Source organism: Gymnoscopelus microlampas, assembly GCF_963454915.1.
Source record: "Gymnoscopelus microlampas genome assembly, chromosome: 17".
In the NCBI taxonomy this organism is placed as follows: Eukaryota; Metazoa; Chordata; class Actinopteri; order Myctophiformes; family Myctophidae; genus Gymnoscopelus; species Gymnoscopelus microlampas.
In genome coordinates this window covers 11575577-11589489 of record NC_139954.1, presented here as the reverse complement: position 1 = coordinate 11589489, position 13913 = coordinate 11575577, and the positions used below count along the sequence as shown (strand labels likewise).

At 41.1% G+C, this 13913-nt stretch overlaps 1 protein-coding gene across 1 annotated transcript in view; it reads right to left on the bottom strand.

The window, feature by feature from the left end:
* Window positions 1-354: 354 nt before the first annotated feature.
* LOC311064284 (myosin heavy chain, fast skeletal muscle-like) overlaps window positions 355-13913 on the bottom strand; it is a gene marked incomplete at its 3' end in the record, with an annotated part of 39175 nt that continues 25616 nt past the window's right edge. The window contains exons 35-42 of the mRNA XM_084084118.1: window positions 2389-2589; window positions 2070-2273; window positions 1853-1978; window positions 1592-1762; window positions 1398-1502; window positions 1201-1296; window positions 481-609; window positions 355-375 (exon numbers count right to left, since the gene is read on the bottom strand). Coding sequence (XP_083940244.1) covers window positions 355-375; window positions 481-609; window positions 1201-1296; window positions 1398-1502; window positions 1592-1762; window positions 1853-1978; window positions 2070-2273; window positions 2389-2589 — 1053 coding nt within the window. The remainder of the gene's footprint in view (window positions 376-480; window positions 610-1200; window positions 1297-1397; window positions 1503-1591; window positions 1763-1852; window positions 1979-2069; window positions 2274-2388; window positions 2590-13913) is intronic.

Sequence of the window (13913 nt, the reverse complement as noted above, 5' to 3'; positions counted from 1 at the left end):
TCTGTGTAATAAATGCTTGAAGACAAATTTGATTTGGTAAAATGAATTATGACAAAGCAAGTGTCCAACATTTGATGAGCATGCTGACAAGGTCTTGGCACTTGAAAACCATCATGTGATTTGCATCGAAAACGTCTAAGATTAAGTACACATTTATTTATCTTTGCAATGGGTTTACAAAATAGTATATAGTAGACATGGGAGTTGGAACCAGAATACTCTGACAAACCTGACAATAGAAAGTTATAGACGAAGTAATGAACACAAGAAACAACAAAATGATTTTGTTGGCGCCTTTATTGAATACAATGGGTCATATTTTATGACTTTTTATAGTATCTTGAATTGGAGAACTTATTCAGCAGCATCTTTTCCCTGAAAAAATAGGAATATACATTTAGATATTCAACATTAATCTTTGGTTAAATCTTAGTTAAAGATGATCATCTTTATAAACCTTCATATTGCACATGTATTTACCTTGGCGTCGCGACTTTTAGCTCTCATCTTGTTGACCTGGCTTTCAGCGATGTCAGCACGCTCTTCAGCCTCCTCCAGCTCATTCTGAACCTTTCTGCACTTGGACAGGTGAGTGTTGGCTGCTTCCTCCTACAATATGATAGAGATGGTTCAAAGCCTCAATATTTCAAAAGAGCATCTTGCAATTATATTCCAAACAAGACAATTTCAGGAAATTGTAATGTGTGGTTGTGGCTAATGATGCAGTAGCCCATGTGGCATGTTCATGAGTGACTTGGGACTACAGGTTCTCATTGGAACGGTACGGTCATGGCTGTGTTCTTGTTCGGTACCCAGAGCGAAACAACATCTATTGCTTTCTCTAGTCCATTTTGGAAATGTCTACCATTTTGCCTGAAACACACTGCCTGCGTCTGCAGCATGTGTGCATTGTTGTGAAACAGGTTGCCTTTCCTTTTAGCATCTGTGTTACTGTAACAGAGCTTCCACAGCCTCTCCGTGGTGCCGATGCCATACAAGCACAGCAATCTAGAGATTCCATGTGCCGCTCGTGGAAAGCAGCGAGATGGACACTGAAACATGCTACTGTTGGTCATCTTCACATAGTACCAGCCGTATCTTTTTTACATAACTGATTCCTATTATGTCTTAGTTACACTAAGACAACGGAACTATGCCCATGGCCATGTGAAAATTCATCAATATGTATATTTGTCTTACCGCTTCTTCAGCCTGCCTCTTGTAGCCCTTCACCTTCATCTGCAGTTTGTCTACCAGATCCTGAAGCCTGCCAAGATTCTTCTTGTCCTCTTCAGTCTAAAGTCAGAGTGAATTCATAACATTAGTTGTATGTTCATGCAATCTATGAATTTAGTCAGAGGCATGATGGTTATTTAAGTGAACATCATATACAGTACCTGGTATGTCAGCTCCTTCACTCTCCTCTCGTATTTGCGGACACCTTTAATAGCATCTGCTCCACCTCTCTGTGCACCTTCAACCTCTGCCTCCAGCTCACGCACCTTCACAGTTGAATTAGACATTTTGAGGTTATTTCTTCTTATTTCATTGTCTATGACTATAACCTGTATTGAAGTAAACAACATCTTACCCTGCCCTCCAGTTTCTGGAGCTGCTTCTTGCCTCCCTTCATAGCCAGGTTCTCAGCCTCATCTAGACGGTGCTGCAGGTCCTTGACTGTGACCTCCAGGTTCTTCTTCATCCTCTCCAGGTGAGAGCTAGTGTCCTGCTCCTTCTTCAGCTCCTCGGCCATCATGGCAGCCTGGAAAGTCATGTTTGTATTGTATTGTATGTTTATATCAAGCACAACATTAGGATATCTAATAGATAAGGGTAGGACATCCTAACTTACATCAGTGATTGCTTTCTTGGCCTTCTCCTCAGCATTCCTTGCTTCTTGAACGCTGTCATCCACTTCACCTTGGACCTGGATCAGGTCAGCCTCAAGCTTCTTCTTGGTGTTCAAAAGGCTTGTGTTCTAAAATAAAGATTAAGTTGAACAATGTAAGTAAGCATGATGTAAACATTGTTTTATTCTTAATATTGAAGTTTTTTATTGACTTATGTACCTGAGAGTGCAACAGTCCACCGCGCTCACTAGCATCTACCAGTTCTTGCTCAGCCACTTTGCGGCCTCTCTCTGTCTGTTCCAGAGCCACTCTCAGCTCCTCAATCTCAGCAACCATGAGGCCATTCCTACGCTCCACCATGGAAGCTTGCTCCTTCATATCTTCTTGGGCTCTGAGAGCATCATCAAGGTGCAGTTGGGCATCCTAAAATAATTCACATTTGAAGTGGTGAGGAGAAACATCAGAATGTGACTAATCTTTTTCAGAGCAGCTCCACTGTTTGAATATGTGTCTGTCTACTAACTACTATGTGTTGCACCTTAAGTTGTCCCTGGACGTTCCTCAGCTGCTTCTGGGCCTCAGCAGCCTGGCGGTTGGCGTGGCTCAGCTGAACCTCCATCTCGTTCAGGTCTCCCTCCATCTTCTTCTTGATCCTCAGGGCATCGTTTCTGCTCCTGACCTCAGAGTCCAGAGTGCTCTGCATGGAGTCAGTCACCCTCTGGCTGTTCCTCTTGATCTGCTCCATCTCCTCATCCTTCTCTGCCAGCTTCCTGTCGACCTCACCCTTGATCTGGTTGAGCTCCAGCTGCACACGAAGAATCTTGGACTCCTCGTGCTCCAGAGTACCCTTAAATGTAACAAAGGATCAAAATGTAAGATCATATACTGCTATACCGTTTGAATATAAAACTTATTGAAAGAAATATTAAATGTTGGAGCGTAAAATATTGTAGCAAAGAGCGCAACGCCCTGAGTTGGGATCAAACCTTGATCGCCAACTCACCGGTCCAGCACGCAACAGGCAACGCTAAGAGAGCTAGCTCACTCAGGGTGTCGAGTTATGGCCGGGCCACTTCTATGGGGTCGCTACACTACCCCCCTGTTCGAGTCCAAGTGCATCCTTGTGCTTAATGTTCCACAAACCTCTTACGAGGAGAGGCATCCCACTTCTGACACCAATGTAGTGAATAGCACAACACCCTGAGCTGAGCTGGGATCGAACCCGGATATATCAACAGGCAATGCTAAGCGAGCTAGCTCGCTCATAGCCACTTCAGAGGGATCACTACACCACACACAATTGCATTCTTCTGCAGTTTTACCTCGGCTTCCTCCAGGGCTGTCTGGATCTCTGACTTCTCTGTCTCCACCTGTTTCTTGGACTTCTCCAGCTCATGGATGTTCTTTCCAGTCTCACCAATCTGTTCAGTCAGGTCTGAGATCTCCTCTGCAGTTGATTGAACATACATATGATTGAGGAACCTTTCAGTCAGCAAGTATTTTGTATTTGCATTTGAATAAAGTTGGTGTAGCCTACTATATCCACAATTAATCTCGAACATTTAAATAAATTTAAAAGCAAAATGATGACCTTTTGACCCGTTAACACCACCAGCTTTTGGCTCAAAACAAATATGCAACAAATATTGAAGCAAAAATAAAAACTGTTGTTAAAAGAATGATGTAGAGAAAGACTCACGTTGCAGGTTCTTATTCTCACGCTTCATGGTCTCCAGTTGGTCCAGAGACTCCTCGTAGGAGTTCTTCAACTTAAACATCTCAGTGCTGAGAGAACGAGCCTCTTTCTGAGCTCCTTCCAGTTCTGCCTGGCCCTCTTCAAACTTCTGCTTCCATTCTGCCAAGACCTGCACAGCATTTGTAATGAAATGTGTCATTAACCCCACTTTAAGGACCTGCACACCATTTGTAATGAAATGTGTCATTTACCCCCACTTTAAGGAGGCAATAATTATTTTAGTTTTAAACTAATGAATGTCAAAGCACCTTATCGAAGTTCCTCTGTTTCTTGTCAAGGTTGGCAGCCAACCCATTGGCCCTCTCTACATCAATCATGAGGTCTTCCACTTCACCCTGGAGTCTCTGTTTGGTCTTCTCCAGAGAGGCGCACTTGGAATTCACAGCCTCGATTTGCTCCTCAGCTTCCTGAAGACGCTGGGCTAGCTTCTTCCTGTTGATCAGTGTTGAATGAAATCAAATTATTATGAGCAATATTTTGAATGGTGAGTGCTGCCTGACAGTGTAAAACATTGGTTCTCAAAGTGGGGTCTGGGGACCCCCAGGGGTCCTTCGGGGGGGATCCAGGAGCTCCCCAACAAAAGTAGTTAATGTAGCATCAAGATTGTTTTAACCACTTTATCCATTTATACGTTGGCTATTTAAAATTAGCAGATCTATAAGCTCACTGCGCGTCACTTGGTGCTATGCTGCGAGCTTGTACATCTACTATTTTCTGCTGTTTTGTTTTTGAAAAATATCGAAACATTTTGAATAATTTTGAATTTGTTTTAACATAAATATTCTCTTCTGGGGGTCCCTGGCACAAAACCTTTGCAGAAGGTGGTCCACGGCCAAATATAGATCAATTTGAGCGTCTGTGACACCCAAAAGTTTGAGAAACACTGGTTTAAAACACTGATCACTTACTTAGCTTCCTCCAGCTCCTCAGTGCGTTGGACAGCATCAGTCTCATACTTGCTCCTCCACTGACACACCTCAGCGTTGGCCTTGGACATTCCACGCTGCAGCTCCGCCTTGGCTTCCTGTTCCTCCTCAAACTGCTCCCTCAGAAGGTCACAGTCATGGCGAGCTGATTGCACAGCATGAGCAAGGGCATTCTTTGCCTGTCAAAAGGAAATGGCCAAAATAATGTCAGCTGAACAAAAATATTAAACTAGGCCTTAAAAAAAAGGTTAAAGAAAAACTGTTCCTTACCTTAACCTCCTCTTCAACGACTCTCTTCAACTCCTCAATCTGCTGGGTGAAGGCCTGCTTGCCTCTGGTGAGCTGAGAGACCAGAGCTTCTTTTTCCTCCAGTTGACGACCAAACTCACCTAGTTAGAAATGTAACATTTGTTTCAAACATTTCAAACATCAAAGTCCCGGGATAACTGCTGATCAAAGCATTATCTCTAATTATGGTCAATTTGCTCAAGTACCATCGACAAACCATGTAGACAAAGTAGACTTAAAGATGAACATTTACCGTTCTCTGTCAACAGTCTTGCTCTCTGAGCTCCAACATCATTGATCTGGCGAACGTTCTCATCACTCTTGGCCTTGATTTCACTAAGTTGGTCCTCAAGGGTGCGGCACATCTTCTCAAGATTTCCCTGTAAATAAACATTGGACATATTCAATCATATTTTTTTGATCTGATTGGTTCATTGCTTTGATTTGAACAGTAAAGCCACTCGATGCAGTCTATCATTCAGCCCTCCTGTTTATAACTGGAGATGATTTCCTTACTCATCACTGGGTTGGCCATCATTACCTATGAGGAGAGAACAGCACTGCACTGTTTTTATCTACTTACTTAACCACTTAAACCACATTTTCTGTTAATGTGGGGAAAGCTTTCGCTGAAAATAACCGCAACGGGTTCCCACAATACGGGGTTTAAGTGGTTAAGAAATTGTCTAATATCAGCTTAAGGTTAAGACTGCCCTTCACTAATATGCCTCACACATGTGGAACTGTCTACAATCAGTTTTGAAATTGGAGAATTTCATATCACTCCATCGCTTTAAACAGTTTGTGAGAAACACTCTGAGATCTGTCTGCACTTGCATTCTTAGAATATCTGAAAAGTCTGTTATCTTGTAATTTACTTTGTTTAATGTTATGCTATGTTTACTGTAATCAGGGCGTCATTGGAAAAGAGAGCTTGCCCTCAATTGACCTTTCTGAATAAAAAAAGGTGAAATGAAAATGAAAAAAGTGTTAAGAATTATATTATACAAAGGCATTCCATCATACCTTTGCCTTAGCAACAGCCTCCATGTTGCTGGAGAGGTCATCAATCTCCATCTTGTATTCACTCTTCTCCTTCTCTAGTTTCTGCTTGACTCTCTGGAGGTTGTCGATCTGTTCACCCAGTTCAGCCACGCTGTCAGCCTGTTTCTTACGGAGAGCAGAGGCAGTGGCTTCATGCTGCAGGGTGGACTCTTCAAGGTCACGACGCAGCTTCTGGAACTCAGCCTCACGCTTCTTATTCATCTCGATCTGAGCAGCGGTGGCTCCTCCAGCCTCCTCAAGCCTCTCACTGATCTCCTCAAGTTCCCTGGAGAGATCAGCCCTCTGCTTCTCAACCTTGGCACGAGCAGCACGCTCTGCCTCGATCTCCTCCTCCAGTTCTTCAATACGAGCCTATCAAATTAATGTTGTTAGATTAACATCTGAAAGTAATAATTTACTCTTACTTATTATGAATGATTTGACAAAATATAAAAGTACCTGGAGTTCTTTGATCTTCTTCTGTGACTGAGCCCCCAAAGATTGTTCATCCTCAATCTTACTCAGAAGCTGGCTTACTTCAAAGTCCTTCCTGTGGAATACAGCACATCATATTTTAGTGTCATCCTGCTTGTGGTTTATCTCCATGATATTTCATATTGTTGGTCCACATTACTTCTTTATCTTCTCTTCTGACTGTTGCTTGTCATTTTCCAGGTCCATGATGGATTCCTGGGCCAGTTTCAGATCACCCTCCAGCTTTCTCTTGGTTCTCTCCAGGTCCATGCGGAGCTTCTTCTCTTGCTCCAGAGAACCCTCCAGCTGCACAAAGATAAATTATTTGTTCATCATCATTCAGTAAAACAATAAACATAATGTGTTCCAAACATCCGATTCACTTTGGTAAAACTCACATCGTCAACTTGCTGCTCCAGCTTGGTCTTGGCCTTGGTCAGAGTGTTGACTTTGTCTTCCTCTGCCTGCAGGTCATCCAGGGTCTGCTGATGTGCCTCTTGGAGGGCCTTCTTCTCCTTGGTCAGCTTAGCAAGTCCCTCATCCTGAGAGGCCATCTCCTCGGTCAGGTTCTTCACCTAAATAAGCAGAACATAATTTGTTGTCATGGAATAGATCATTGTTGCACTTGGTCTCTGTCGGGTGGAACCCTCACGTGTCCAAAACAGTCACTTCTCAGGATTCACATCCAGAAATAGCAAAAGTTGCAGATCCACAGGCTTGTAGATCTGCTATTTTTTGGGGGGGGGGGTGTGACGCTGTAGTATGATCATCAAGTAGGGCGTTAATTTACGAAAACAAAACACAAATGGTTTTAATATTGAGATTGAGATTGAGACAGCAACGACCACTAACTCGATAAAACCCCAGAGAGTGTATAATCTATACCTTGTTTTCAGTGGCGTGTTTCTCCTTCTCCACTTTGGCCAAGGTGAGCTCCAGGTCATCAATGTCCTTCTTGAGCTCAGAGCATTCATCCTCCAGCTTCCTTTTCTTGGCGGTCAGTTCAGCATTGATCTCCTCCTCGTCCTCCAGTCTCTCAGTCGTCTCTTTGAGCTTTGCCTCCAACTGGATCTTACTTTTAATAAGACCCTCACATCTCTCCTCAGCATCATTCAATGCTTCATCTCCCTTGTGGTCAATGAAAAAGAAAAAAACATGTCAGCATTTTTTTCTGGCCAAGACGTACTTTTGCATTTTGGGGGGTACAGACTCTTAGGGAGCATAGTGTGAGAAAGCACAGCTTTGTGATCTGAGGGAGGGAATTGTAAAATGTCCAGTGTACTTACTGATGATGCTGCCGTGAGGAGGTTATTTTTCTCCTGTATCAGAGCCACCAGCTTCTCCTCTAGTTCCTTCTTCTTGGCCAGGGCAGCAGCCAGGTCAGTCGTCATCTTTTCGTAGTTCTCCTTCATGTTGGCCAGTTCCTTCTCAGTCTCAGCGCTCTGCAGAAGAGGCTTGATCTTGTAGTAGACCTTCATCCATGGCCAGTTTTTCACATTGACGAACGAGCGAAGGTTGAACTGGATGGTGAAAACGGCTTCTCTGTGGAAAAACGGTTTAAGTGTGTCGTGATTGTGGACGGTGATGGATGAAGTATTAGTTTTATTATAGTGATTTGACACTATAACAAAATTGTATTGAACAGTAAGTGTACATACAAATGATACTAAATATTGAATAAATGATGTTTTCAAAGTACCTCTGAGCCATCATCTTAACAAAATTCTTCCTCATGAGGTAAGCTCGTGCGAGAGCCTGAGTCATGGTGACCAGAGCAAACAGCTTTTCATCTCGCATCTCCTCCAGCGTACCCAGCAGACCAGCTTTGAAGAACACCTGAACACAATGTTACAAACACTGTAACTGAACAACTGTAAAATCAACCTTTAGTCCTCTCTTGATAATGTTAATCCAGGTTCACAGTGTGTTTACCTTGGTGTGTCCAAACTTGTACTCATCAACGGGAACGTCTATGGACCCAAGCAGCTTCTCAGAGGCTTTCTTGTTGTCCATGAACGCGCCATCGGGACATGCGCTGGCATTCAGTACTTTGTACCTGTTTAGCAGAAGTTCATGGTCATTTTGCGTGCGCCTCCTTAATAGGTGTGGAACTAAAAGCTGCTGGAAAAAGGAATGAATACCTCTGCTTGAAGTCAGCATATGGAATTCTGCTGGGGAAGCCCTTTCTACAGATTCTGATGCCCTCTAGCACACCGTTACACCTCAGCTGGTGGATGACCAGGTAGTTCTCCATCAGACCTGTAAAGATGTTGCTCCATTATTAATATTAGGACAGAATAGTTACACACTGGCCAAAGTTGTATTAAATGACCACCTCACAATCATTGTGTACATTTTTATTTTCTGTGTTTACCTGGATATATATATATATATATATATAAAATTACTTTTATTATCATTATTTTTCTGTGTTTACCTGGAGTCTTGGTCTCGTTGGGAATCAGACAACGCACAAAGTGAGGATGAGTGCTCCTCAAGTTGGTCATCAGCATACCCAAGTTTGCCTATTGAGACATAAAAGAGTCAAGTAGGCTTATTATTAATAAAAGGTCATAGAATATTGTTCTTTTTCCTCCATTACAATTATTTGAACACTTTAGATACTTGTTACTTTACAGCTTAGATTGTTCTAAATCATACATTAACCACTCAAGGCCTATTTTAAACTTCACCAATTCAAAGATAGCTGATCTACAAGCTCACAACTTAAGATACAGAAATTGTTTAATTCCAACATGAAAAGACCTGCCTATTTTCTTACATGGATATAATGTTGATAATAATAATGCTTCATTCTTACAGGAATATAATATGGATAATAATGAATAAATATTCTTACCCTGAAAGCACTAGACACAGTCTGCATGGAACCACCCTTCTTCTTGCCTCCCTTCTTTGTGTTATCTGTTTATATTTGTTAGAATCATCAAATCAAATAAAAGTTTATTTATACAGCACATTTTCAACGACCAAGGTCGAACCAAATTGCTGAATAAGAACAAATTAAAAAACAGTCAAACAGAGCAAAAGAAACGGCCATATCTCTTCTAGATCTCCGTTCCTCCTGCTTTATGGCAAAACAAGCCTCATTGAAGCGGCCATAGCTCTTGAATAGACATAGCTCTACTACGACAACCCCGTAACGAGGCTGTCTCCGTGAGGATGCCGGTCACAGACAATATTCCATGATTTGTCAAAGGTACAGTAAAATCGCTGTTTTTGCTGGCAGCAGTGGCACACTATTACACTATTGATCTGGCAGTCAAAGAGTTAAAAGAATATTGTTAAAAACTCTGAGGAGGGCTGTTTCGGTGCTGTGGCCTGTTCTAAAACCTGACTGAAAGGTGTTGTGGATGCTGTGAGCGATTAAAAAAGATTGAAGCTGGAGATATACTACCTTTTCGAGAACCTTGGCTAAAAATGGGAGCTGTGAGATGGGTCTAGAATTAGAAAGAGCGGAAGGGTCTAGATTCTTCTTTTTTAATAATGGCTGCACCACAGCATGTAAAAGCAGCATGGACGGGGCCAGAGCTGTGACAAGTATTCATGGGAGTAAAACACTGGTGCCAACAGAGATTAATAAACATACCTTCAGGCTCAGGTGGGGGATAGAACACAGCCAGCAGTTTAACTGTAGACTTTTGGAACAGCTGAATGACAGAGTCGTTCAGGGGGTCCTTATTCTTCTCAAGCCATCCTGTGATGCTGTAGTAGATAGATAGATAGATAGATAGATAGATAGATAGATAGATAGATAGATAGATAGATAGATAGATAGATAGATAGATAGATTAGATTTTTATCATAGTGTCCTGCACCACAAGATGCCCAGCCTGCACAGGCTTATAAGACACTAACAAAATGTACATACACCAAGATACACCAAAAACAGGATACACAATTTTTATCCTGCATTTTTTCCCCAATGTGCACTGTACATCATTGTACAGTGGACAGTGACAAACAAAATACAACTCATCCTCCACAACTCCCAGGTCACAAAGAACACACAATCGCTGCTCCTCAGGAATGCATGTATATCTACCCACCTCAACTGCCAGAAGACTCGCCTTCCCTGCCCAGACCTAACCAAACCTCACTTTCGTCCTCTATGACAAGCCTTAGCCTTTTGTTTTAGCCTTTTAATGTTTTCTTTTCTTTTGTTTTTCTTTTGCTCCTAATAAAATAGTTTTTATGCTGTTTTGTAAAGCGACTTTGGGTACCAGAAAAGCGCTATATAAGTCTGATGTATTATTATTATTATTATTAAGTAATGCACCAGATCTTAGCTGGGCACAAAGGAACCTCTGTCCTCTCTTTAAATTAAATGCAACATACGGTTCAGTGATATAGTCCTCTTTGAATTGAACGTAATGTCTTAACTTTGTTTTTTTCCAAATGTCCACCCTCCATTGCTCCTGATGTAACATTGACAATTTATGTTTGAACGTATTTATATTACAATGAAGGTTATCCATGGATGATTACATCTTCTATTCCAATTAAATATAATTTTCGTAAGCCTCTTTTCTGGCAGTTGGGAAAGGCGGTTCCACAGTCTGATCATTTCACATCTCTGCCTTGTCAGGCAGCTTTCCTGTGTCACCATCAATGGCCAACTTAGTGGTATACTACTACTCTGAATATTTTTACATTCGGTGGCCTCCTCAAAACCCCACACACCTGCTGCATAAAATAAAATGGAAGAAACCATAGAGTCATAAAGCTTGGTAAATGTAGCAAAACCTAAGTCAGGGCACAATTTAATTTTACTTAGGATGGCACCTAATGCTCTACCTGTAGTCCACGGTTCCAGCGTAGTGAACCAGGGAGAAGTGGGCCTCACCCTTGCCTTTGGCAGGCTTGGGCTTTTCAAAGGCCTTATTCTTTCCAAGATGTGTGCCATGCAACTTGTCGTTGAAAGTTTTGTCTGAAGCCTTTGGGAACATGCACTCCTCTTCAAGGATGGAGAAGATGCCCAAGGGCTTTGTAAAGGAGACAAAAGAGACAAATCACCATAAACAAAAACGATATTAACATCATGTCCATTAAAGCACAAAATAACTGTATACCTTCTCAGTGAGCTCAATGCAGACAGGCAAGTCCATGATAATATATAATTATATAATATAACAATATACCTTCTCATTGAGCTCAATGCAGACAGCCAAGTCCATGATCATATATAATAATATATTAATATAATATAATAATAATTGTATACCTTCTCAATGAGCTCAATGCAGACAGCCAGGTCCATGCCGAAGTCAATGAGATCCCAGGGGATGCCTTCTTTTTTGTACTCTTCTTGTTCCAGAACAAACATGGTGTGGTTGAAAAACTGTTGCAGTTTCTCATTGGTGAAGTTGATGCACAGCTGCTCCAGGGTGTTGAACTGTGGGTGGAAATATCATTAGCCTGCAGTCTCTTAAAGTTTTTGTGACAGAAATAATGATTATCCCACTTAAAACAAGTCCATGCCACGCCCACTTACATCAAAGATTTCAAAACCAGCGATGTCCAGCACACCAATGTAGAAGTTTCTCTGCTGCTTGGTGTCCAGCATCTCGTTGATCCTAATGACCATCCAGAAGAACTCCTTCTCATAGAGGGACTTGGCCAAGGCACCGACTGAGTTCATTACCTAAGGGAATAGGAACGTTAGTAGGGGTGTGAATTACACAATTTACAATTCAGAATTCGGGCATTTAGTAAGCAAGGAAAACAAGAGGTAATACCAATGCATATCAATAGTAATCTAGGATCATAGGTAAACAAAGAACCTATCATCAGTCTAAACGGTATAATCCAAAAAAACAAACTATAATCTGTACATTGAAACTATACACACTATAGGATGCCAGGTCTACAAATGAACCTGGCATCTATCTACATAACATGCTATCTAAATTACATTTAAGCCTTTGCATGAGCCCGAAAGGTCTTCAAGGCTATAGGGCAAGGACAGACAGCGTGGAGTCTGAAGAGGTGAGTCTTCAGATTACGGTGGAAGATTGGGAGTGACTGCAGTGGGGAGTTCGTTCCACAGTTTCGAAGCAAGGGAGTCTGTCCCGGGTGTTTTGGGAAGGTTCTGACAGCTTCCCTGTGTTAGCTGAGTGAGCGGGAGGGTTTGTATGGTTGCATACACAATGTGTAGTGTTTTTTTTTTTTTTTTACAGGTATAACAATACTGTTAAAATAATATGTCAGAGGTGCATGGAACTGTACATGTTTCCGCAGAGTGGTATATTTTGTATGCTCTTCATATATGAAATAAATACATTTTTAAAATAATGTTGGAGGATCATTGTATCTACAGAAGGTGATTTTAGACAGTCTGGACACAACTCAAAAAGATATTAGAGTTCTTATGGTATGCTGTGTTGAGAATATAAAGTGTGTATGAAATCAGAACATGGAAATAATGTAAGTTACTCACCTGTGGCACAGTTTGTCCCTTAGTGACATACTCGTTTCCAACTTTCACTCTGGGGTAGCAATACGCCTTAAGCATCTCTGCTGAGTTTATACCCAACAAGTAGCCAATCTTGTCAGCCTCTGAAATGAAATTTGCCAATTACAATTTAGGCATTTAGCTGATGCTCTTAATCCAGAGAGCGATTTACAGTAAGCAAGGTAAATACAAGGTAATATGTCAAATGCATAGAGATAGTAATCTAGGATCATAGGTAAACCAAATAATCATCAGTCTAAACAGTATAATATATTTTTTTCCAGCGCTCCCCGGCGGGAATCGAACCGAGGAACTTCTAGCTCTGTGAGGCGACAGCACTACAGATTACGCCACCGTGCCACCGTAACCAGTACAATATAAATGAATAAAATAATGGAAATATATTGGAAATATATTTAGCTTAGTTAATTTTGAATATAAGTAAATACAGTACTTGTGACAAAGTATGCATTATTTTCATTTACATTTTCCTTAGTTGAAGATTTAGCTCACCCTCTGTGATAATGAATAATAATGATGATAATAATAATAATAATAAAAATAATAATAATAATAATAATAATAATAATAAATATCAGCTCACCCTCTGTGCCGTCAGGTTCTGCCTGTTCTTCACGCTGCTTCTGTTTGAACTTCAAGACCCCATGATGCATCACTGCACCGGTGAGCTTATAGATTAACTGTTTTTCCTCACCGTTGAAGCCCAGGATGTCAATAGCCTCCTGATGTATTCAAAAGATTGAGATTAAACATTAGATTAACAAACATAATTTAAAACTATGTACAACTCAACAGTTAACAATCCAACATACAGTATAAGTGTATACATTGTATCTGCTCATTTCTAAAGTGACAATTTAGGACTTTTAAGACCTATAAAATAAATACTTTCAAATAAAACAAATAAGACCACTACTGCGTCCAAAGTAATCAACAAACTATACTATACAAATTGTCAAACATTGGCCAAATTGTCGAATATTATCTAAGAAAGAGGTAAAGAATGTGAAAACATGTATTGTACTGTACTGTACTGTATTGGCTATTTTCACAATATGTATCTGTGGAACCGAGTCAAA